At 42.5% G+C, this 25,913-nt stretch overlaps 1 protein-coding gene across 1 annotated transcript in view; it reads right to left on the bottom strand.

Moving 5' to 3' along the window:
• SORCS1 (sortilin related VPS10 domain containing receptor 1) overlaps positions 1–25,913 on the bottom strand; it is a 495,004-nt gene that overhangs the window by 14,011 nt on the left and 455,080 nt on the right. The window contains 3 exon segments of the mRNA XM_055300554.1: positions 8,010–8,109; positions 17,976–18,107; positions 20,845–20,957. Coding sequence (XP_055156529.1) covers positions 8,010–8,109; positions 17,976–18,107; positions 20,845–20,957 — 345 coding nt within the window.

The following is a 25,913-nucleotide window of genomic DNA, read 5'->3' on the forward strand; positions in this document are numbered from 1 at the left end:
AATCTGCCGAAATAACCACAAAGTAGAGTGGGGGGCAAGGGGGGGGTGGGCAAGAACAGTTGTTTTATCGCTGGAATCGTCTATGCTGGTTTGTATGCAGTCTTTCCAACCATATCTCTTTTGAGGGAATGATCAGTTCCAGCCCTTCTAGCTCTTCTAGGTCCTCTGTGGAGCAGCCCCTACACTTAAGTTTTAGTTTATCTGTCCAATAAATCACTCCCGTGAAATGCAAATCATCCCCACAATGCTGTTGTTTATAATTTAGTGTGAATCAATCTAGTTAGGTTTTGTGTTCTCAAATAAGATGCCAGTGTTACCCCTTGCTTGCTGGATGAGCAAGTTCCATTCTTGTACAGAATCTCTCCTCTTCTACCTTGAAAGAATCAACACATTTTTAAGTTACTTTCCCCCATTCCCACTCTCAAATATCATCATTGAATTTATTCATGACCACAGGTCCTCACAGCAACAGAGATAAACAGGGTGTGAAGTAGCTTGAAAGATTTGTACCAGCAATTAGGGCTTTGATCTATCCACTGCCAGCCTACCCCTCCCACTCAGGAACTTGCTAAAAGGTGGTAAATCAAAGCTCTGAGTTAAATGTGCAGTCTGCTCCTGGGCTCACCTGAGTTTCATCCTCTTATTCCCCAGCCTTGAAGTGGGGTTTTTCACTCTTATGCTTTATGACATCAAGCCCAACATGAATCTTTGGCAACACAAAAAGAGGCTCCTACTTCTAGGTCTCTATTTCTATCAGATAAATTATCATCTCTTGCCTCTTAGGTTAAAAATGTCTTGTAAAATGTGTACATACTTTGATAAAAAGGGAAATGATTATTGACTGATGCCCAAACTTTTTATTTAAAAAATCCTTCCATCTGCCCCTTCTTTCTTTTTCCATATTCATCATACTTTTTAATTTCAAAGATGCATTAATGAGAGTTGTCTCACTGGTCTGTGTGGATGATGAACGACAAAGTTTATAATATAAATGAAGTATCAAATAATGGCAGATTTGATTTCCCTGAATTTATCCCTCTCTCTTTCCTCTGCTCATAATTTTCCCTTCAATAGTATACCAATTAGGATATCTAAGGATATATATCTAGATATTCTAAACCATGTCAAACTATGCATCACTTTGTACAGAAACCACACACGTGACCTTGCTCTGCCTCTGCTCAACACAGTCCCTCAACCTGGTATGCTTATTTTCTCTCTCTCTCTTTTTTTTTTTTTGAAATCATATCAACATTGAGGCTCATCTTTATTGAACCTTCTGCATGGGATATTCTTCATCTTCTTTATTTAGAATTAGTAAAGCTTCATGCAAATCATTTTTGTGCCTCAGGTCAAGCCAGTGTGGACTGAGTGAGGGTCCTAGCTCATCTCACATCCTCAGACGAACCAGATTTTTTTTTAAGGAATCACTGCAAAGTGAGGTACAGAGTCATGTGAGGCATAAGCCAATAAATCTGAAATGGACCTCGTCCTTCAGTAAATTCCAAGTTACTAGGGGCAATGAGAAAACTATTGGCATTTCAAGGGTATTTTCTTAATAGCTCAGGCTTGTTCTTCCATAAGGACCTGCAGAGATGAAATGCTCTGCATCAGATTTGAAGCCTTCTAGTGAGTCTTACTGGAAAAACTCCCTGGTATGACATCATAGCTCTTAAAATGTAGGAGAGTTGAATTCATAAAAGTAATCTAAATAAACAAATAGTTGAAGGCCAGGGTAAAATCACGGATGAGGGAGAGCTCTGGGGAGATGTCACAGAAGATGTGAAGAAGGGTCTAGTCTGATGGGGTCAGGAGAGTGCAATCAAAGGTGTTGATCCTGAGATCTGCCATGAGGTGAGGCTGCTCTCTGACAGGGGAAACACTCCTGCCAGACCAAGGCTGATAGGTAGACTTGCTGCAGTCTCCTTCAGGAATAGCCCTCCTGTAGGTCCTTCTCTCTCCATCTCTAGGTTCTCTTGTTCCAAGACACAGAACTCTAATTTTTCTTCAACCTAGTCATTTCTCACAATGTGTATGTAAATGATTAATAATACCTCCTGAGGGGATACCTGACATAAGAAAAACACCAAGATGCATTTTCCTCAGATGCTTGTCAGGTAAATGAAGGCAAGGCTCCCCTCACGGGCTATTTGGTAAGAAAGAGCATGTCATGGAACAGGTTCACAATTGAATAAACGGCACAATTTACAACTGAATAAAGATGAACTGAGGAAAGGGGATTTTTAATATCTCTCTCTAGTGGTTATAAACTGATTACATACCTAATTATTTATAAAAGGAATAGTCACTGAGCACTTAATATGTGCAAGTTCTCTGTGAGGTACAATAGTAACCATCATCATCATCAGACAAAATAAGTTTTAAAAATCCATGTGAGTTAAGAGAAGGGATAGATGATATCCAGGTAAGAGTCTCTAGAAAGACACCAGGCAAATGTTGGTGAGTTGAGCCTTAAAATACAAAGAGACTTAGGAGATGGGAAGAGGTGGCTAGTGGGGGAGAAATATTCCACTGGGGAACGGCATGAGCAAAGGTATACCCTTCAGTCAAAATACCAGTGTTTCTAGTCCTGGACCCAGCTTGATCGATTTCTACTCCTGGGCTGTGTAACATCATGGCCTGTGTCCACTCAACACAGCTGCTTTTAGGTCCCCAAAGCCAAAGAGAGCTATTCCGCTCATAGCCCTTCCTCAACTTCTCCTGAACAGCTTCTCATTCTCACCCTCTTCACATGAGATTTCAAATCCCTTTTTCCCTCAAAGAAAATTTCAGAAACACAGTTATCATGAGTGGCTGGGCTCTCAAGAGGAATTGAAGAAAAAGGGAGAAGCACAAGAATTGATAAGAACCAAACAAGGACAGCATTCTATGTTTACCTCAGTGTAGACACCAAAGCTAATGAATTCCCAGGTAGACCATGGGAGGAAACAGCGTAAAGCCAGTCTCCAATGACATCCAGACCTAGAAGTGCTTACCTGGTGTTCCCATAAAAGCAAACAGGGAACTGAATTTAAAAAAAATAATAAAATAAGGCCAGTAAATTCCTGAAAGGAGACAGTTCTTTTTCCTTGGAGACAAACCAAATTATGCACTGCCTCTCTCACTAGCAACACACTCTGGCTCAAACATTTTTAAAAGAAGGTTGCTGAACATCTGCTGGGCAATTAATGGAATGCAGCAGCGTGCTGTAATAGTCCCTGGGAAGGTATTAGCAATCCTGCTTATGAGACATGAAATGTTGCAAACAGTGGTCCTTTCTCTCTCTCTCTCTCTCTCTCTCTCTCTCTCTCTCTCTCTCTCTCTCTTTTTTCCCCCCAATTTTATGTCCTCCTGCCTGCAGGAGGGATGAAAAGAAGGGAAAGGGAGTGAGGTAGAAGTTTGGCATCATATACTCTTCCTCACTGTGTCCTCTTTCCCCCTGGTATCTTCCTCCTCCTCTTCCTAGCCATCCAAATAAGAGTGTGCTGATTTTCACTTACAGAAATTGAGGCAAGTGTCTCTATCCACTGGTATCCCACCTCTGTGTCCCCCTTTTTCTAGGTATAAAAGGAGAATACCCTCCACAGTCTTAGTAGACATAATCTACTACTCTGTTCAAATAGTTTACGACAATCCAGATGGGCCAGGGCTAATGTAGGGGGGACTCTCCAGTGGGAGACTGATCCCTCACATGTTTCACTTCCTCACCAGGGGTATTGAGGAGGGCCCGTCTTCACATAAACCTTGTCTTTTGTGGTGAAAGTCAGCCTGAGAGTGATGCTGCACCTGTGTGTGGGGCCAATTCTACCATTCTTTTGAGGAACCTGGCAACACTCAACGCAGCCAAAGTTTCCAATTCCATTATTCTGTCCGCCTTTGATGTCTTCTCCCCATATTCTTCAAACTGGAGCTGATTATTCACATATAAGGCTACATCTACTGCAGGCACTGAGCCAGTCATCATAGGAAGATCAATAAGGCCAGTTATTGAGGTTTGGAATTATCCTGCCAAAAGGTCCTACTAACTATTCCAATAGAGAAGAACCCTGAACAACCCATAATGGTTGGAAGTCAAGGACTTTTCTCACTTTCTCTCAATTGCCTAGTCTAACACTGGGGTTTGGCCTCAACAGCATTTTTATTTTAGTCTCTTGGTAATCCTGCATCATACTGATCTCTGTTGTCAGGTGTCTTCAAATCTTAGGGTGTTTACATGAGCTCCCAGTAACATAGCTTCCTTTGGCCACCCTCTTCTTCCCAGAGATCAGAGTACTGCTTCCCAAGTTCCCAGTGATGGAATGAACCATGAACATTAATTGGAAAAGTTTTCCAGATCTTTCCAACTTTGCTATCTGGAACTTACATTGGTGGAATTAAGCCTTCATGGTTATCGGGAATGGACTTTCTTTCCCACATGAAACTATGAATTCCACACGGATGCCTTTGTGTGCCTTTGCTGTGTTGGTTTCCCTGGCCAGGCCCTGGCTAAATCAGCTTCAGCTAATTACCACTTTTTTGATCCCTATTTTTCAGCCTGATCTCAGCTCTACCAATGGCCATTATAGGGAAGCTTCCTTAAGTAACATCTGAAATAAGGTTTCAAATTCAGCAAGATATTCAGAACCATCTATAGTGTGTGATGTGAAAGCCAGTTAAATAAAAATCAAGCACATAAAATAACTGATGGAAGAGAAGTATGGCAGGAAACAAATGTGTGAAATGCAGGTGGCCTTCAGAGCTATAGGGGTGAGCTTGGTTCTCTGCCTAATTTAACCTAAGATGGTCCCCTTTCCACCAGAGGCCCCTGGTAAACAGTAGGGGACTTCTTTCTAATAAAATCAAGTTACTCCACAGCAAAATATGTTGTCTGAAGATAGCATTCATTTAGAAACTGACTAGCTGTAAAGCAAATTTTGTACTACAAGTAATGGTCTAGTTGGCCACATCCCTTCAAATCCAGAATTCATTATGGAATATCAGGCTCAGTTGTTTTTTACCTCTAAACTGAAAGGGAGCAAGTAGCTCTAGCTATTATAGGAGAGGATGATAGATTCAGTCTGCTACCTAAACAGGCTGGGCTGTCTAATTAGATTAATCAGTAAGTCTATTTAATAGTTAAAAAAAACCTCAAGTTGTTACTTTGCATTCATTTGAAAAATGTGTCAGTGGCTTGATTATCAGGATGACTACCACTGATGTTTTTGAACTCTGCTTCCTGGGATAGCCAGCTATATGTCATTGCCATGTGTCACCATCATTCACCAAAGACCACGGGTCAACCTTTTGGTAGAAACAGCTAATCTATATTTTCAAATGCCTTGAGAAAAATTGGCAGCTTTCTTTCATGCCTTAGGTTGAAAGGGTGCTGTCCTAGGTTTTGCTAAATTGTTTTCTATGTTCTCACACCTCATTTTCTTCTTTTAAATTTTTTAAATTTAAATCCAATTTGCCAACATATAATACCCAGTGCTTATCTTATCATGTGCCCTCCTTAATGCCTGTCACCCATTTCCCCATCCTCCCATCCACTTCCCCTTCAGCAACCTTAGTTTGTGTTCCAGAGTTAAGAGTCTCTTATGGTTTGTCTTCCTCTCTAATTCTTCCCCACTCAGTTTTATCCCCTTCCCTTATGGTCCCTTTCATTATTTCTTATAATCCACATGTGAGTGAAACCATATGATAATTGTCTTACTCTGACTGACTTATTTCACTCAGCATAATACCCTCCAGTTCCATCTATGTAGATGTAAATGGTAGGTATTCGTCCTTTCTGATGGCTGAGTAATATTCTACTGTATATATAAGCCACATCTTCTTTATCCATTCATCTGTTGAAGGACATTGTGGCTCCTTCCACAGTTTAGCTGTTGTGGGCAATGCTGCTATGAACACTGGAGTGCAGGTGACCCATCGTTTTACTATATCAGTATCTTTGGGGTAAATGCCCAGTAGTACAATTGCTGGATCATAGAGTAGCTTTATTTTTAACTTCTTGGGGAACCTCCACACTGTTTTTCCAGAGTGGCTGTACCAGCTTGCATTCCCGCCAACAGTGCAAGAGGGTTCCCCTTTCTCCACATCCTCTCCAACATTTGTGGTTTCCTGTCTTGTTAATTTTAGCCATTCTGACTGGTGTAACACTTTCTCATTTTCTTCATGGCATTTTCATCAGGAATACCATTCAAAAAGTAGCATTTGTTAATTTGTTCCCTGCATGGCTTCCTTTCCCCAGTGATGGAAGCTTTATGAAGGCACAGAGTATCCTATGCTGAAGACATTGCTTGGTTCAGAGTTAGCAGGTGCTCAGTAAATGCCTGTTCACTGGATGAATTAGGATGGCAGGCTGGAGAATACAAAATCGGTCCTCCTCAATTTTTCTAGCTCTTAAGAGTCATCCTTCTCAAGGGATACTCTGAATTGGTCACACCTCATTCAAACATCTTGACAGCTTCCCAGAGCACACCAAAGTAAGTACAAACTGCAGCCTGGCATAGTCCATACTCCCCTTCCATATTCCATGCTCACAACAGTGACTTTTAAATATTTGTTTTATGTTTTTAAGGCAGTGGGATTTTTTTCTAAACAAAGTATTTCATGAAACCCTAATAAACAAACAAACAAAAAAGATATGATCCAAACAGAAAAGAGGTCAGCAGCTAACCTGCTTGGCTTTCTTCTAGGCGTAGGCACTCCAGAAATACAAAGAATGGAGAATCTCCAGAAATCTCTAGAAATCCAAAGAATGGAGGTGGGAACTGCTGCTATTTCCACTTATCCAGCATCCCCAAAGCCCTGGAGACTTTCATACTCCTTCCTTGGGGTTTTGGTGCCTGAAATGGTCTCCTGAGGTCAATCCTTTCCATCCTTTCCCAAAAGCCACCTTCTCCGTGAAGCTTTGCTGTATCATTCTGACTACACACACTTTCTTTCTGCTTTAAATTTCCTATACAACCTTGATTGTTAATAATAAAAAAAGAAGGAAAATAATAGCTTACTATGTGCCAAGCACTACTCTGAGTGCATTACCTGAATTAACTTCATCCTCATGCAATCTCATGGACATAGGTGCTCATGCCATTTCTAAGCCTCCAAGAAGTTAGGTCTCTTCTTAAGATCTACATGGCAAGTAAGTGAGGGAGATAAGACCAATGATCTGGCTGCAAAATTGTAGAATCTAAGTGCTTAAGTATATTGCCTCTCTATATAAGCATTTATTCATTTTGCTCATCAAGATACCCTGCCATTGCCCACTTTCTGCACCACACCACACCACCATGACCATTACCATCAAACTATACCACACCACAATCAGATTATATGTTTTTTGAGGATAAAGACTATTTCCTATTGGCCTTTGTATTCCATGCAGCACCAGCACTGTACTCTGAAAAATAAGTACTCAATAAATATTGTTAATTTATTATTAACATAATACAATAACATCTATTTCTATACACTTGCAATTACCTGAATTATCATGGAGATTTCTATAGAGCCTTAGCAGGAGGATCTCCCCCACACCAACCTTTTCCAGGTGAAGAGACAGAAGCTTAATGCTACTAAGATCATGCATGGCTCATTCAGGATTAATCTTGGTTAGGGCCCTGTGCAACTCGTGAGTCCTACTTAATCCTACTCATTATCCCAAAACTTAAAGAAAGAAAATTCTTCATAATGTAAACAACTGAAAATAAGGTTGTGCAGCAAGATCGGAAAAAAATTATTTGTAGGATTAACTTTATTTTTCAGACTTCTGTTGAGATGCAGCATGCCATCATTTCAGGATTAAGTATCTAGTTGATTCCCTGACAGTTTTTGCCAGCGACTAGGTAAGAAAGTCACTTTATTCTGCTGTCTTACGAGTCCCTATTAGGGCAAAAATGCCAAGCAAGGGAACCTCCAAAGACTGGTGCTCTTATTTGTCATGAGCGGTGCCATCATTTCATCTATGCTGAAAAGGGAGACTGGGATACAGCCACCAGCCAGAAGCCAGGGACCTGGAAACTGACCTGCTGTTAAGTGGGCTGCGTGGACAAGGATTTGGACCCCAGGCTTCAGCTCAAAGTGCACCGAGTTTTGGTTGAGCTTGTGGATCAGCAGTTCTGATATCTGAAAGAAGAAGTGTTACAATGAGTGCCACCAAAATTGCCATATCAAGTATAAACAAAAATGCTGAGAAATATTGACTGTAGTTACCAAGGCATTCTAATATTATACCTGTGAATTATATAAATGAGTCTTGTATGATTTTGAGTTTTTATTTTTATTTTTAAAAAGATATTTATTTATTTATTTATTTATTTATTTATTTATTCATTCATTCATTTATTCATTCATTCATTCATAAGAAACACAGAGAGGCAGAGACATGGGCAGAGGGAGAAGCAGATTTCCCATGGGGAACCCGATGTGGGATTCTGTCCCAGGATCACACTGAACTGAAGGCAGATGCTCAACCACTGAGCCACCCAGGCTTCTCTGATTTTGAGTTTTATTCCAGAATATGCATGCATAATGATTTTTAAACCATCATCTGAGTTTACATCCTCATTGTTACAAAATGGGACAAACAGTAAACACAAACATTTCTGCTCTTTTTAAATCTTTTTTTTTTTTTTAAATTTATTTATTTATGATAGAGAGAGAGAGAGAGGCAGAGACACAGGCAGAGGGAGAAGCAGGCTCCATGCACCAGGAGCCCGACGTGGGATTCGATCCCGGGTCTCTAGGATCGCGCCCTGGGCCAAAGGCAGGCGCCAAACCGCTGCGCCACCCAGGGATCCCGACATTTCTGCTCTTAAAAAGTCATCCTGTGTTATCCTACAGAAGTCACCCAGTTGTTTTTTTTTTCTTTTTTTAATATTTTTCATTTATTAGAGATTCAGAGAGAGAGAGAGAAGCAGGCTCCATGCTGGGAGCCCGACGTGGGACTCGATCCCAGGTCTCCAGGATCACACCCTGGGCTGAAGGAGGCACTAAACCGCTAAGCCACCAGGGCTGCCCTCACCCAGTTTTTTGAAAGAGCATTTGTTATACATGGACACTTAAAAGAAGTAATTATGTACAATTTATACATTCTGGTAAGGTTTGTATGCATTTATTTTACTTTTTGAGAGCAGACTCCGTCTTATTCCTTTCTATACTTGCTTCCCCTTCCCCTAACTGTACCCTGTGGCTTTCACAGAATAGATACTTTATGAATATTTATTGAACGGTAAATATAGTTCCACTAAAATAATAAATTATACAGTTGGAAAAAACTGTAAGCACAGTCTAAGTAATGCATGGGCTGATCCTGGTTTCCTGCTTATGGACATTAGCTGAGCTGCTCTCCGCTGACACATGTGTACTGGGCAGACCTCTGGCATCCCGGGCCATGAAATATTTAACCCCAACAAAGGGCAAAGAACCATGTTTGGGTAATAACAGCATAAGGACAGGTTTTATACAAAAGGTAAAACTCTGTTCTGTTCACTTGTCTAAAGTAGAAAATCCAGCTCAATTTTCTTAGCCTTCTGAACAATTTCTGAAAAACTATTAGGGAAAACTACACTCCTATTATTTTTCTAGACTCTTTATTTTTAATATTTTATTTAACATGCTATTGAGGTCTAATTAGATGCTTTCTGAGCACCATTTTTTCCCCTTTTATAAAAATTTGTTGAGATTCATTTAGCGCAGTGAGTTGCCAAAACAACACCTTTGATTGATCCTTTTATCAATTAAGCAGAGCCTGACGGCTTGGTTTGGATGCAGAGAGTCGCTGGCAGACCCTCCGATGGGTAATGGAACTGAACTGCCCTACAGATGAACTTCTTTGCTTAACAACAGGAACTTGGGATGACTGGCGGTGACCCGTGGTTGAGCACCTGGGATCCAGTGCAAGCTCAGCATCTCAAATGCTTTCATTTGGCAAACCATGCAGAAAAACAAGGTTGTGATACAATTATGTTGAAAACAACTTTATCCTATATGTTTGGCTCTGTATTACTCTTTTTTCCTGGGCCCTTGGAATCTTCTGGAATGCTCCAGCTTTATAGGGACAGATTTCTAGCACAGACTGTGTAGAAAGTTTTTCCTTTGTGATCTCTAAAGTATTGCAATATATAGGTTCTTATTCTATCTTATAATTCAATTGGTAAGGTCTTTACAGGAATCCGACAGGATGTTTGGTAGAGATTAATCAGAAAGGTTTTGGCTAACGAAACAGATACACACAGACACACAGCCAGAAATGCGTGTGTGTATATATGTGTGTGTGAAATATACACGTTTACATACAAATATATATGTGTGTATACATATGTACATTTATATTTGCAGAAAAATATTTTTATTCAAATGGGAAAGATTTGTCAGAAGTAATTAAAGAATTGCTCTGTTTCGCTGAGTCCATCATGTGGCCAAAAGGGAAATATGTATTCGCAAGAGAAAGATCTCTCAACTAGTTGAAGAGATATTTATTTCTTATTCCTGAGGATGTTTTTTCCTCAAGTGAGAGGTACAAATAACTAAATCAGAAAGTAGGGTTCGTCAGAACAGCGTATTTCTAATTTATAATCTCCATGAGAGTTCCTTGTGAAAAATAATTAACTTCTTGGATTTGTTTTGGTTTATAGTATTGGTTCAATGGATTTATCTGTATCATTTACAAAATTAAGCAGGCTATGCCAAAATAATCTGGTATGTTTCATGTATTTAACTTGCATCAAAGGACATGCAGTAAAGAACCCATATCTGTGGGAAAGAAATTATGCACAAAAACAAAACTAAATGAAATGTACATTGCATACAATAATCTCAATTAGAACCATGTAATTCTCTACTCAAATAAACAAGTAGGAAACTGTTGACAGATTTTCATAATTTTAAATGTTTTTCAAGCCACTTGCAGAATTGTTTTTTTTTTCAGAATTGTTTATTCTGTATTTTTCCATTAGATCATGCACTGTTATATATTTTATATATAATATACATAAATCTTACATATGCCACATATATCATACATATATATTGAACACGTTATATTTGCAAAGTTGCACATTTCTGTCTTTCTAACATAGCATGTCTTAGGTATTAGGGCTGGTATCTCTACGTAAAGGCCCATGGAGCTTACAGGACATACCTAAGTTTACTCAGTTAATATTTGAAGAGTTGACACCAGACTTCAGTTATGTTTGAGTCCTAATCCTGGGGCATTTTCATTAGAAATATTTTCCTTGAACCAGCTGGCAAAAAAGAGAGAGCAAAAGATATGGGGAAGAGGACTGGCTGACCAGGCTTAGGATATTAAAAAAAAAAAAAAAAAAAAAAAAAACAGAAAAAAACCTGCAGCATTTCATTAATTATGCTGCCATCTCTTATTCATCTGTGAGATGCACAACTTGTAACACCAGTCCCATGTCAGCTGACCAGTATGAGCTCCGTGACCAGGCAATTGCCAACCCTATCCTCTGGACTGCCACATTCTGTTCACCAGTCAATATAATTTGCAACATCTGGGAGAGACTTTGGCTATGAAAGAAGTGGAATAAACTGGAATCTGTCAGACAGGTGGCAGCAGCCTAAGTAGGAAGAACAAAACCTTGCATGATAGAAACTAAGTGGCATAATGTGTGACTGCTGGGACATTGAACTGCTAAAGCCAGTTCAATATATTTATTTTTCTCTCTCCATCCAGGGAAAGTGTGTTGTCTTAGCAAATTTTACGTATCCTTTGTGCTGTGATCCCTCTCCTGCTGCTCACCAACAGAGTCCATTTTCTACTCTCCTTCAGCTAAATAATCATGACCAAAGAAACATGTTATTCTTGGTATCCGCCTAGTGGTAGACTCTGCCTGGGAGTCCAGTACAACCAGTTCCTACTGCAATTAAAGTACCGGTTAAAAATGCAGTGGGATGCAATAAAAACACTTGGAAAGCCACTATCCGCAGGGCGTAGCAGGAGGGATCTGCTACAGGAAAGACACCAATTCCCTTCTGTATCCTCTTCACAATGTATAAAATTTAGGTATGGCAATCAGAACAGGCTAGGTTAGGCTGGGGTAACAGTGTTAAAGCCAGAATTGGTCACATGGTTCTGCCACAGAAGAGGTGCCTGGTGCCACCCTACCACGTATCCAGAAGGAAATGAGCGGAAATAGCCAACAGCAGTGATGGATGCCACACAAAGAACACATCTGACACCTTAACAATGTTTAATGAAACCAATAGGAGAAAACACACTTTCAGATTATACGAATGAAGTGTCAAACACTGAAACCTGAAAAAAGAGAAGTTTAAGAACAGAGCAGTTGGTAAATTTATGGAACATATGAGCCAAATAAATGGTACAAGGTGAAACTCTAGGTGCAAATGGTCTTTGGCAGGTTTATCAATGATAGAGCTATACTGGGCCAAAATACTAACATTTATCTCTGAGGTGGGCAGGAGGATGCAAACCTTGCTGAATATAAACAGCATTCTGGTGCCACGTTCAGAGATACTTGCCTGTAATGACCTTGGAGCTGACCCACTGGATCATTCCTGATCCTGTTACATTATTAAGCTCCTTTGAAATAGCAGTTGAAGAATCTTCCTTTTGGATTCAACAAAGAAAGAACTTTCCCAAATCAATCATACAGCCTAATTTTTGGATTAAATCATAGGGGGGAGGCAGCCAACGGAACAAACACTAATTCTAGTTAACACTAGCTTACCCAGATCCCTTCGTTCTTAGCACAAAAGGATCATCTTGATTAAAGTGACTAAGAAGTTGCCTGGGTGATATACTGAAGAAACACATTGGCTATACATATTTCCTGTATTCCCCATCACCTGCTCTAAATTTCTGTCTCCCTTTGCCATATTCCTTCCAGTCCAACTCTTAACCTAATCTACTCTCTTTCTTTTTTTTTTTTTTAAGATTTTTATTAATTTATTCATGAGACAGAGAGAAAGAGAGAGAGAGAGAGAGAGAGAGAGAGAGAGAGGCAGAGACACAGGCAGAGGGAGAAGAAGGCTCCATGCAGGGAGCCTGATGTGGGGCTCGATCCTGTGACTCCAGGATCATGCCCTGGGCTGAAGGCAGGTGCTAAACTGCTGAGCCACCCCGAGATCCCCACCAAATCTACTTTCAATGATAGTTTCCTGCTTTAATGATCTTCCTCATTAACTCCAGAGTATTTCTATGATTCAATTTCCCATGTTAAAAAAATATGAACAGGACAGATTATGTGGTAATAGTCTGAGATTATCAATTATAGTTCATAATGAATCTTTAATTCCTTAAAATGTCAATTAGACTGTTCCATTTTCATAGGCACCTTTCCTTTTCTCTGGCTTTTGGTTGTCCATCGGTCAAAGCATATGGTAACAGAAAGAGCCAAGGAGGAAATTCAATGTTAGTGGTTGACAATTTTTCATAATCTTTTTGTTTCTTTTAAACGTTTTCATGCCCTTTAAGGATTCTGCAAGACAACATGCAGGCTCCATATCTCTCCACCACAGTATCGCAAATAATCTTGACAGAACATGATGGTCTTTCCTCCCTCCAGGAGAGCCTGATACAAATCTGGTCACCTCTGAGGACTCAGAGAGATGCACAGCAGTACAGGCCTGGGGGAGGGGGAGGTTGCTCCATACCTGAGCAGCTGGGGCAGCAGGATGCACTAACCCTGATGAGGTCAGCTAAGGGCAAGTGAGCCTTTTCTCACTCCCCAGAGATCTGAAATAAAGACTGGTGGAACCCTTCCAGATAGAGGTCACTTGATTAACCCTGCCCACGTTATCCTGATAACAAGGTCAAGTACCTCTCACTGTGAGGAATTTTCAATTTATTTCACAGACAAGATAGCTTGATCTGAGCCAGCATGGCTTCTCCCCTGGGGAAGCTAAAGGGAGGAGAGACCAGAGCCCTTTGCAGAGGCCTCATCCTTGCAGGCTTCCAGGCCCATCTGGCTGGGGTCCCTCTTCTTTCTCTGCTGGGGGTTCTGTGTGGAAAGCTTACAAGAAAGGAGCCAGAGCATTAAGAGAGGGATAAGGTCAGCCCTTCCCAAATTCCATCTGGGATTTGGAGTGCAGACCTCGAGGGGGCTGCGGGGAACATTTCCTTCTGTTGTTTGGTTCTGCTTTGCATTCATTTAAAATTTCTGTGGAATTTATTACAGAAGGAGGCAGCTGCTTTTGTCTGCCTGCTGTCTGTTACCTCTCTCTCTCTCCCCGTATCTCTTTGAGGAGCCATATCCTTCTCCATTCTCTGGAGGAACCATGTCTTCTCCATTCCCTTAATTCTGAAGAGGCTTCCTGAACCCCCTGACCCAGGCAGCATATAAAACATCTGAGTGGTTGGAGCCAGCCCTCCATCCCTCTGACTACAGGACAGGGTAAGGGATGCCCACTTCACCCAGGCTGGGCCAGTGAGAACCGTCCACCCGGAGCTCTTGGGGTGCTCTCAGGGGAGAGGCACTGCTTTTCGGACGGGGCTGGAGGTGGATTAGGCAAAGCCCGGGGCCCTATGTGGCCATCCTTGCCCTCCTGCACCCTGGCTTCATCCTCAGGCATATCCTTCATGTGGTAATAAAGAAAAGAGATGGGTAAAGAGGGAGAGAAGGGGGTATTTGGTGGTATTTTTGAGTGGCTCTGAATTCCCTGAATGAATCCATGCTTGAACTGTATCCCTGGACTCCCCTATTAGGTTCGCTCACAGCTTCACTGTTTTTGCTTAAACTGGTTTGAATTGCCTATCAATTGCATCAGAACTTTAAGAAAAAGATATAAAAACTCATAACAAAGCATTTGTCCGGGCAGCCCCGGTGGCGCAGAGGTTTAGCGCCACCTGCAGCCCAGGGCGTGATCCTGGAGACCCTGGATCGAGTCCCACGTCAGGCTCCTTGCATGGAGCCTGCTTCTCCCTCTGCCTGTGTCTCTGCCTCTCTCTCTCTCTCTGCTGTGTCTCTATGAATGAATAAATAAAATCTTTAAAAAAACAAAACAAACTAACAAAGCCAAAGCATTTGTCCTTTGCTTCCTGGTACAACAGCCTTGGTATTTTCAGGCCCATGGAAGCAAAGTGGCATCCAGTCCACATCTGCAGCAGGGAGGAGTGGGGCGGCCACGGGCTTGAGTTCCTTGCAGAAACACAGCTAGTGTATCATTCTCTGGAAGAGCCGTGTCACCTCAGGTAATCACTTCTCCATGTCTGGGCCTGAATTCCTTTACTTTAAAGGTGCTGAGTCAGAGAGAAGAGTCAAAGAACCCCCTTCAGTTGAAAACTGCAGGTTCCCAATGGCAGCCGCTGTTTCATAGCATCTCCACACATGGGTCACTTTTATATGTCAACTTTGTTATTGCACGTTTTTTATCAGGGTGAGAATATTCGCCACAACAAGGACACTCATTTCTTATGTGCCGGGTTCTGTATTTGTTTGGGTAGAGTCCTATATAAGACTGATGGACTTGGGATTTCCTTAAACAGATGTGCAATGCTAGCCTGGTAGCTTGCTTTCCTTCATGCTGCAAATCCTCGTGAAAGGTCAGAAGGGTCCCCCTGGCTCCTGTGTGGTCACTCAGGCACACTCCTTCTGTTTCTTGCTGTCCTTGTTCTCTTCTCGATTTTGTATCATTTCATGCGGTCATCTCCTGCCAGCCTCTCTCTTCCAGTATGTGCCCTTAACTCTACCAAATAGTCCCTTTCACAAACTTCACCTTCCCTTTTGCATTTCCAGATATTCTGTTCCTATCATGAGATGGCCACACATATCTCCAGAATTTATTCACCACTTACTGAACATATATAAGGAGCCAAGTACTTTGCATATCATTTCTTTAATATTCTCTCAAACACCCTAGTAAATGGGAACTATAGATTGTGTCAATTTGGTGAACTTATATGACTTTCCTAGTCCTAAATTACTTTATCTATAAATAATAGATACAGTGGATATCAAAGGTGAAACTAGAAACTTGGTTTATATTTCTCCACTACCGTGTTCCTTTTTTTGAAGGGTTTTATTTATTTGGGGGGAGGAATTACTGGGAGGAGGAGCAGAGGGAGGAGAAGCAGACTCCCCACTGAGTGTGAAGCCTGATGTGGGAGTTGATCCCAGGACCCTGAGATTATGACCTGAGCTGAAGGCAGACGCTTAACTGTCTGACTCACCCAGGCACCCCACTCCCGTCTTCTTTCTAATAAAATGGCTGGTCTCCAATAATGTGTGCCAAGTGCTAAGTCATATAGCCTTCAAACAAGCCAGCTGCCTTCAGAGCTCTGACTCAGTGGTTCATCAATGACATCAGGCTGCCTCAGGGACTGTCACTCAACTCTCAGAATGTCTTTATAGGACACACCCTTCTTCTTTCCACATGTCTCAAGGGGGAAAAAAAAAACCTAGGAAATATGATACTTCTAATAGAAAGTGTGAGAAACAGAGATGCACAGATGATGTGATGCCTCAGATATTGGCTGGCTCTAAGTCCGGACTCTCTTCCATCCTTGAAAAGATGATAATTTTGAATTCATGGAAGATCCATATGATTTCTAGAGGAGCAACAATTGTACACGCTCAAATCTGAAGGTCTTGGATACTCATCCACCTCCCCTCCAGTTTCTCAGCAGTGCTGGGATAAGAGGCAATCCATCTCATTCTCCCATAAAGTTGCAGGTGCAGATAATAATTTGTGGAAAACAACCCATTGAGTGCCAGAGCTGAGCAGAGTCACATGCAAATCCGAGGAACTACCTGCTGCTGGTTCTTCAATTGCAGTTCACTAGGAAACGGAGTTCAACAGGGCTTTCCAGGGCAGCTTTGTTCTTCATTGCTTGCATGTGGAGAAAATTACAGGGGTGAACCTTCTGCCAAGTGAGAAAGCTCAGTTGAAAGGAGGGTGTGTGCTGGGAGGTGGGCCATGCTGTAATTTGGGGTTGTTGTTAATAAGGTTTTCATGGGAGGATCTCAAGCCATCCTTGAATAAATACTGGCGATCATGGGACTAGATTATGGGCTCATTCTAAGCAAATTGAAAAACTCCACATACTGGAGGGGAAAAAGCCAGTATTTATTCAGTGTCTGAGAAGAATCTTATTTTTAATCTTTCTGCCAGAAAGCACTGAGAAACCAAAATCATGCTGTTTCTAACAGGGTAACCAGACCAGGACTGATGATTTTAACTGAATGGATGATGAAGAGGAAGGGGAAGGAGAATGGGAAGAGGAAGAAGAGAAAGAGGAAGGATATAATAATCATCCTCACTATACAGATTAAAGACTCCTTTGAAGGAGGAGAGGGGGAAACAGAGATGGAAGGAGGCAGGAGACACAAGCGTGTATGTGCACACACACACACACACACGAGCACACACATGCACACATACACGCATAGTCTACTACTCCAGAAGGTGGTGGACATGGAGAAAAGATGGACCCTACACAGCCAGGAGAGGTGGTCTGGAGCCAATATTACTTCATTTATTATAAACACAAATCAGGTCATCTTAGCATGATGATAATAAAGAGGATTCATTATTTGTACAAAAGTCGTACCTTTTAAAAACAATATGCATAGCACATCATTGGATTCTAATGACACTCGTGATGGAAGTGAGAGAAGGAATAAATGGGTTCAACTTCCATGTATTATTCAGCAACTTGCCTTTCTCCCCAGTTAATATCTTGGACAGTTTGTCCTATAGATTTATCGAATTCATTGTAAATGCTCTACAGTGTGGAGATATATTCTGAGTAGGTTAGCCACTGCCTACAATAACCACTCTTGCACGTGTTTTGGGGTGAAGCCGTAGTTAGTATCAGCAGACTGTGGATGAGAAACAGAGGACAACAGAGTCGAGGACTCCACAAATAGCCAGCACCCTCACCCTCAAGGCCAGATCCTTCAGAGCGGCTCAGAGTTGCTTTGCGGGTGGTGGTGAGGCCCCAGCAGGGGGTGTGGCTCAGCTGGCTGTGGAAGCTGAATGTCACCCGGGGGGGGGGGGGAACTCACCTGCTCCAGATCTTCAGCTGACCTTTTGTTTTCTCCAGTCGGATCCTGATAGGGTAAGACAAAGAGCTCAGCGGCGGTGGGTAAGCCAGGGAGCACTGCCACCAAGATGTGCTGGCCTGGGACCCCTGTGGCCTGAGGGAGAAACAGAAGCTCATGTAAGTCCCACAGGAAGAGCTGGTGAGAATGCATGGAGTACTCAGTGGGCAGGAGGGTGGCACAGAGACACCAGGGATGGGGTGTGCAAGCAGGGTCTGGGGGTGGGGTGTGCAGGTAGGCAGGCAGGCAGGATGTGAGCCTCCTGGATTGGGCCATGACGTGGGGCAAGGCAGCGGAAGCCTGTGCCAAGGGCACCACCAGGGGCTAGGATACTGATTTCTCCCTCAGGGATGTGGGTGCTGCATCTCTATTTCTGCCGCAGCACAGATGGCAGATGCAAGAAGGTTAAACAGTGGCTCAAGGCCATCCAGGTAGCGTGTGGTGATGCTGAGTTCGGAACTTTGGTCTGACCACGAAGCCTTTCTTCTTAAGCAGTGCTCTACTGCCTCCCTTCGCCTGACACTTCGCATGCAGGAGCCCCTAACACAGCTAACATTCTGTTTTATGGCCCTTCCAGATTTTAAACTCAGAGATTGTATCTGAATTGTCCTCATTATATGCAAACCTGTTGACTCAATGACATCTGATTAAAGATTTCATTGTGAAACATCAGCAGAAAAACCCCATTGGATGAGGTAAAGGGAACTGATTTTACATCCAATTCTGGCACACAGTAAAAGGGAAGAAAACTGCAAATAAATTGGCCCCAAGTTGTACCTCTTGTAGGGTTTATTGGAGTCCTCTTGACAGTACGGTACCTCGGGGCTTAAGGAAGTAGCCAAATGTAAATACTCATCTCAAAGACAGGGTGGGACGCTAGGAACTAGGGGCTGGGTCAGCTGCCTCCTGAGATGGGGTAAACAGGGAGCCTTTGAAGCTGGAAGGAATCGACTCGCTCTACCCTATCATACCCTGTCCTGAGAGCTGTTGAGCCCAACTGTTTATTCTGCCTTTATCTGATTATGCTACACAGCAGCCTGGAAATATTGATGAGCAGTAATTTCTAGCCCTCTGGACAGCTGGTGGAAAGGTAGAGGCCCAGGGGATGTGTTCCCTGGGCTATAAATGTGAAGAGAAAGCAGCCTGGAAGACGGGTCACTGCTGAGCTAATGCCTGGTGGATAAGTCACCCGGGAGAATGGGGCAGCTACCTGGGAGGTCTGTGGGGACATGGATGCCTAGAACACTACAGATGGAAGGAAGGGGACTGTGGACTCATCAAGGGGTGTCAGTCATCTCTCTTGGACAGCACAGGAGAGAAACCGGTTGTCACACCAGGGACAAACAGCTCCAAGGGCAGAAGGATCTATTCTGGGGGGCCTGTAGTCTAGTAGCTGTGTCCCTTGGGGGCCATGGTGTTTAGCCACATGGAGGTGGTGGATGCTGAGGCACGAAGACAAAGGTGAGGTGGCCTTTCGCAGAGGTGCATGAAGACAGCCCTTCTCCACCCCACAGTTCCACGTATCCCTGTTTCTCCATGTGAGAAACCAAATGATGGCCAAAGACTGGAGAGGTTAGGAAACCAGGAGGGTAGTCTGACTCCCGGGTTTGACCTTTAACAGTGTGGTTGTGGACAGAACAGCCGAAGTCTCTATGTTCACCTTCCTCATCTGCAAAATGGGAATGATTACAGTAGCTGCATCATAAGCTACTTCTGTGATTAAATGTGCTGAATAATGCAAAGCACCGAGGAGAGGTTTGGGAATACTGTAAGTGTGAAATAAATATCAACAAAGAGCATGGCGTGAGAATGGGGAAGGCTAGCCCTTTGCCAACGGGCTGGATGTAGAGATCTGTTTTCTGAGCAGGCATTATCTGGATGCTTTTATCCCATCAGCGCTTTGTGTCACAAGGCATCATGTGCTGGGTACAGGAAACAATGTATAAAACACCCTAAATTGATTTTCCTGTTAGGCTAAGAAGATGCCCTGGGGAGCGAGAGCTCATCTCTGATTTTCTGGGTTTGTACAATAAATCTGAGCAGCTCCATGAGCAGATATTCTGTTTCTCTGCTCACTCATGAAAGTGGAGTATGCAGGGGGTGATGTGCCTAAAAGAAAGTGTTTTCTCAAACTGTCAGCGATACTTACTCAGACAGGGCTAAGCTTCACCGCCTTGGTGTTCTCCCAGAAACCACAGGGGACCGTGTTTTATGTGTTCAGTCCCAGTCACTGGACTCAGACCCTTCGCTTCAATTCAATACCTTCATCACTCATCGGCTGTGAGACCTAAGCAAGTTATTTAACCTCTTTGAACCTCAGTTGCTTTGCCTGCAAAATGAGGACAATAATACCTTCCTCTTGGGGCTGTGGCAGGAGAGACATGCCTTGGAAACAACTAGGACAGAGAGAGATGACTGACCATCCAGGGCTGAGTGCTCACTGCCAGCCAGGCTGGAGCCCAGGGCTGCTCTCACTAGGTATACTCACGCTGCGTCCCATAAGTCCTGGGCACAGTGGCGGATTGTACACTTGCCAGTGACCTGATCCAGAACCCTGCCTTGTGAAGATGACTGTCTTTCTTCTCAAGGCAGAAGGAAAGTTTCACAAGGCACAAGGGCCATGTGTTTGATCCCAGTTTCATCCCTCCACCCAGACCATCTCGGCTGCATCTGCCCATGCAGGATTGGCCATGCAGACAGCAGGTGGTCAGCCAGACCTCCCGTGGGCTCCAGCCCTTCCCAGCAGTCTTTGCACAAGGCTCCCTCGCCATGCAGCTCTTGGAGGATAGAGAGAAGATGTGCTCCGGCGAGAGAAGAACCTGCCTGCACTCACCTCCACCAGGGATTTTTTGATGACTCGGCTGATGTCCCTCCTCCACTCAGGGATATCAGGGTTGTAGTCGTCCAAGTTCGGAGAGAAGGAGAGGCGAAGAGATCGAAATTCCTCTGGGGATACAATAGGAGGGTGATTATGGAGAGTCCAGTGGTTTTCTCAAAAGTGTGTTATGTTTTATGCAAAGCCTTACTAAAGGGCCCTTTCCCTCCACACTCGCCAAAGGGAACCTTCCAGAAGGCAAACTGGATATCCCATTTGAAATCTGCTGTCTGTCCCAGCCCTCATTTTCTAAACCAAAACCCTAGGTCTGGCCCAGGCCTCGCTCTGTAGCCTTTCCCCACTGGTCCTAGTTCTAGACTGAGCTCTCCAGGACACAAGAGCCTCGGGATGCCCCCAAAAGCACTGCAGGTTTGTGACCCTGGCCTCTGCACACACTGTCCCCCTGTACAACACCCATCCTTCCTACCTGCCCTGCACACAGTATTCAAGCTCTAGTCGGAGCACTTCCCCACGGCATACTCTCTCCTGCCATGATGCAGTGTTCCTTGTTATGGCACCACTGTGTTGTGCACATACTCCCATTATCTTTGTATGATTGTACCATTATTATTATATGATTACATGATTATAATTATGATGAGAGTCATTCTATTGCTATGTTTTGTTTGTATGGAGTTTTATTTCATGGAATTTTAAACTCTTTCCCTCAAAGAATTTGTTCATTGTCTCTGTAGCCTCTGAGTCCGTCTTGGTCATCCTGAAAGTAGGATGAGATTGTCAAAGCAGAGGTCCTATGAGGAGAATATGGGAAGCCTGAGGAGCACGGAACACTGCAGCATGGAGAAGCGTTCATGACACTTATGGAAGACAGGGAGGAAGGCTTGGTAACCACCCTGTGGTGTCAGGAAGGCTCAGCAGGACTGGCAGGGGGTCTCTGTGCCCACATCAGTGACGGAGTTGTCCGCTGAGCATCAGGAATGAGTCTGCTTTCATGTCCCTGTAGCATTCAGGTCATTAGCTGGGATCAGCACATGGGAGGCGTGGCCTTGGCCCAAGCAGAGCGACGGGTTTCAGAGCCCAGCCCAGTACCAGTCAGGTCATGTCACTGCCCTAAAATCTGCTAGTGGCTCCACATGGCTTTCAGAATAAAAGCTTAGCTTCCTAACCACAGATTTCCTAGTCCACATAAGCTGGGCCAGACTTTCTCTGTTGCCTCACATCTTGAGGTTCCTGGGTGTAGCAGGACCATATCCATCCCCATGCTCTTCCACGCTGCCATGTTCCTTCCCGTGTTAGTGCATTTCCACTTTCCCAGATACAGCACGGTCAGCTCCTCATCATCATTTAGTCTCTCCCGGGAGAAACCTCTGCCACTAGCAACCTGAGTTATCCTCCCTTCTGCTACATCAGACACCCTTCATCATATGACCCTATCTGTTATCCTCATACTTCTTGCCACTTAACTGATTTTGTCTTTACTGTCTGTCTCCCACACGGGAATAAAAGGTCAATGAGGCCAGGAAGACCATGTTCCTGGCCCTGTGAGATGGTGCCCAGCACATGGTAGGTTTTTGATCATGATCTAGTCATTTAATTAAGAAGTTTGTTAAATAAATAAATACACAAATTACACTGGAGGCTCCCTGTAATTTATGCATTTACTTATTCAACAAACATTTCTTACTTGTTTTAAGCATGTCCTCATGCTTCAGTAGGGGCTCAGTGACATCGGCAGTGCTGATTATACATTCGGGAAACATAATAGCCCACTTGCGCATTTCCTAACAACGCTAAAGACGTATCAGACACAGGCTTTGAAGACTCTTAAATTATAAGGAGCGTATTATGGCAGTTAGCCTATTTCAAAGGTGTATTTTTCGAAGCTTGACTATTTTATGAGATACTGGTCACCTGTGTGAATATCACCGCTTTGGTTCTGGTGGAGAAAATTAAATGCATCTTACTTAGCAGCATGGTCAATGGGAGCACAAAGGTATCACCCACTCAGCCCTAACTTTTCACTTTAAAGATATAAACCAATGTCACTTTTCCTTTCCCTGAACCTCTTACTAAATCATAGAAACTTCACCTACAAGGGAAGCTGTTTATCTTAATAAAAAAAAAGAGAGAGAAAAATCATGCAGCTCTCTCTGTAATAACTTAGCATGCTCAATAGCAGGACACAGGCGTGCTACACCTGTGTTTACTCAACAAACAGGGGATACATGTGGGAACACTGAAGAAGGTAAACACCAGTGATAAATAAATACATAAATACACACACACTTGAAGAGTTGAGCCTTGAACAATGTGGGGGTTAGGATGCCATCCCTCACCCCAGTAGTTGAAAATCCACATTGAACTTTTGACTCCCCAAAAGCTTACCTACCAATACCATACTGTTGACCAGGAGACATAATGATAACATAAACAGTCAATTAACACATATTTTCTATGTTATGCTTCATATACAGTATTCTTACAGTACACTTAGCTAGAGAAAATAAAATGGTATTAAGAAAACCATAAGGAAGAGAAAATATATTTATAGTACTGTACCAAAAATATATTTATATATAATTTATAATTATATATAATATAATTATAATTATATTTATATATAATATATATTTTAAAATATATATTTTATATATATGTATATATATACTTACCAAAAAAAAATCCATGTATAAACGGATCCTTAAAGTTCAAACCTGTGTTATTCAAGGGCCAACTCTGTGTGTGTGTTTGCAACTGCTGAGGCAGATGAATTCTCACATTTACATTTTCTTTTTTGTATTTAAGAGCAAACTTTGCCATAAAGCAAATGAAAGAAAATGATACAAACTAGATTTTCTTTCCTACAGTCTGTTTTGTGGGTTTGAGTGGACAATGTTTCCCCTGACTGTGATGGCCTCACTGTTTCCCTCAGCTTAACTAAATTTTAGCCAAGTTTCTTCCTGACTGCAGGTCTCTTACCTCCCTTTACTTATAGCATTTACTTTAGAAAACCTGGAATTGTAAATCCCTTCCCTGTTCTTTTGAGATACACATCTTCTCCAACCCAGGAACATCTTTCTCAGGAACCTGGGAGCCACCTTTTTGAAAAGTAACCATTGAGGGCTCCTGGGTGGCTCAGGGGGTTAAGTGTCTGCCTTCCACTCCAGTCGTGATCTTGGGGTCTTGGGACACAGCCCCATGTAGAGCTCTCTGCTCAGCAGGGAGTCTGCTTCTCCCTCTCCCTCTGCCTCTGTGCTCTTCTCCTTTCTCTCTCTCAAATAAATAAAATCCTCCCCTCCCCAACAAAAAAGAAATGTAACCATTAAGAAAGAGAAAATTAGTATGGAGGTTCCTCAAAAAATTGTAAATAGAACTACCTATGATTTAAGAACTCCATTTCTGAGTATTTACTAAAAATAAACAAAAATGCTAACTTGAAAAGATATCTTCACCCCATGTTCATTTCAGCATTATTTACAATAGTCAATATATGGAAATGACCTAATTATCCATAGACAGATGAATGGATAAAGAAAGTATGGTATGTACGTAGAGTGGAATGTTATTCAGCCATAATGAAAAGAAATCCTGCCATTGGGTGACAACATGGAGGGACCCTAAGGGTACTGTGCAAAGTGGAGTAAATCAGACAGAGAAAGACAAATACTGTATGATCTCACTTACATGTGGAATCTAAAAACAAAAGCAAAACCAAAACCTCAGATACAGAGGACTGATGGTTGCTAGAGGTGGGGGTGGAAGGCGGGGAAAATGGGTGAAGGGATCAAAAGGTACAAACCTCTGGATATAAAATAATAAGTCATGGGGATATAATATACCACATGGTGACTATAATTAGTAAGGCTGGATTGTATATTTGAAATTGTTAAGAGAGTAGATCTTAAAACTTATCATCATAAGGAATAAAAGAATTGTAACTACATACGGTGCTGGAGGTTCACTAGACTTGTGATTATTTCACAATATCTACAAATACTGAATCATTATGTTGTACACTTGAGACTAATATAATGTTATATGTTGATTGTATCTCAATAAAAGAGTGAGATTGATATACTACTGTCATGTATGCTAGAAAGGGGAGTGGAGGGGAAGGAGATAGGACCTCTGTCTCCTAGAGGGTAGGTGCCTAATTTCCATAAGCACCAATTAACAAACACAGATGATCTAATCACATTGATAATCCCCTCACCCCCAAATTCCTCCAGTACTTTTCCACTAGGTCATCCCAGGGTTTAAAAATATTCCTGACTTTGGGAATCCTGGGCGGCTCAGTGGTTGAGAGTCTGCCTTTGGCTCAGTGCGTGATCCTGGTCCAGGGATCGAGTCCAGCATCAGGCTCCCTGCAGGAGCCTGCTTCTCCCTCTGTCTATGTCTCTGCCTCTCCCTCTGCATCATGAATAAATAAATAAAATCTTTAGAAAACTATTCCTGACTTTTGTTTTAGTTGAGATCAATCATGCCTGTTTAACTCTGTGCAATATAATTTGTCTTTAATAGGTCACACATGTCATTAAGATTTTCCAGTAATACATAGGAAACTCTGACACTTCGTCTGACTGAAGACAATTGACGATGTTTGCTCAGAAATTTGGTTTTAGGAGGGAAGACCACTTCCTTGCTTAAGCTTTGGATGAAGAAACTGTTTTTTAGTGAAGGTAACTCATCTGATGGAGAGTGATCCACTCTTGGAGGACACCTTTCAAGACATTTTAGGAAGAGCAGTAACTAAGCCTGGTGAGGGAGCAAGGTGGTTAGAAATACTCCCTCTGGATTCAATTCTAAGGCTCTATTTGTTTATTACAGTTATCTCATATTTTCTCATTTGTAAAATAAGAGTAAATATAGCATATTTCTCATATAAGTCTGCTCAGAGGATTCAATAAGACGTCCTATTTATCAAGTGTTTAGAACAGGTGCTGATAAGGCCTTTGTCAATGTTAATTTCTACCTTTACCATCACTGTTATTACCAGAGCTGTCACTGAAGAGCAGAATGACTTGAAAGCAGCGATTTCCCACTTCTGGGCTACAATCTCCTATCTG

The sequence above is a fragment of the Nyctereutes procyonoides genome, unplaced genomic scaffold (assembly GCF_905146905.1).
Source record: "Nyctereutes procyonoides isolate TBG_1078 unplaced genomic scaffold, NYPRO_anot_genome, whole genome shotgun sequence".
Classification (NCBI taxonomy): Eukaryota; Metazoa; Chordata; class Mammalia; order Carnivora; family Canidae; genus Nyctereutes; species Nyctereutes procyonoides.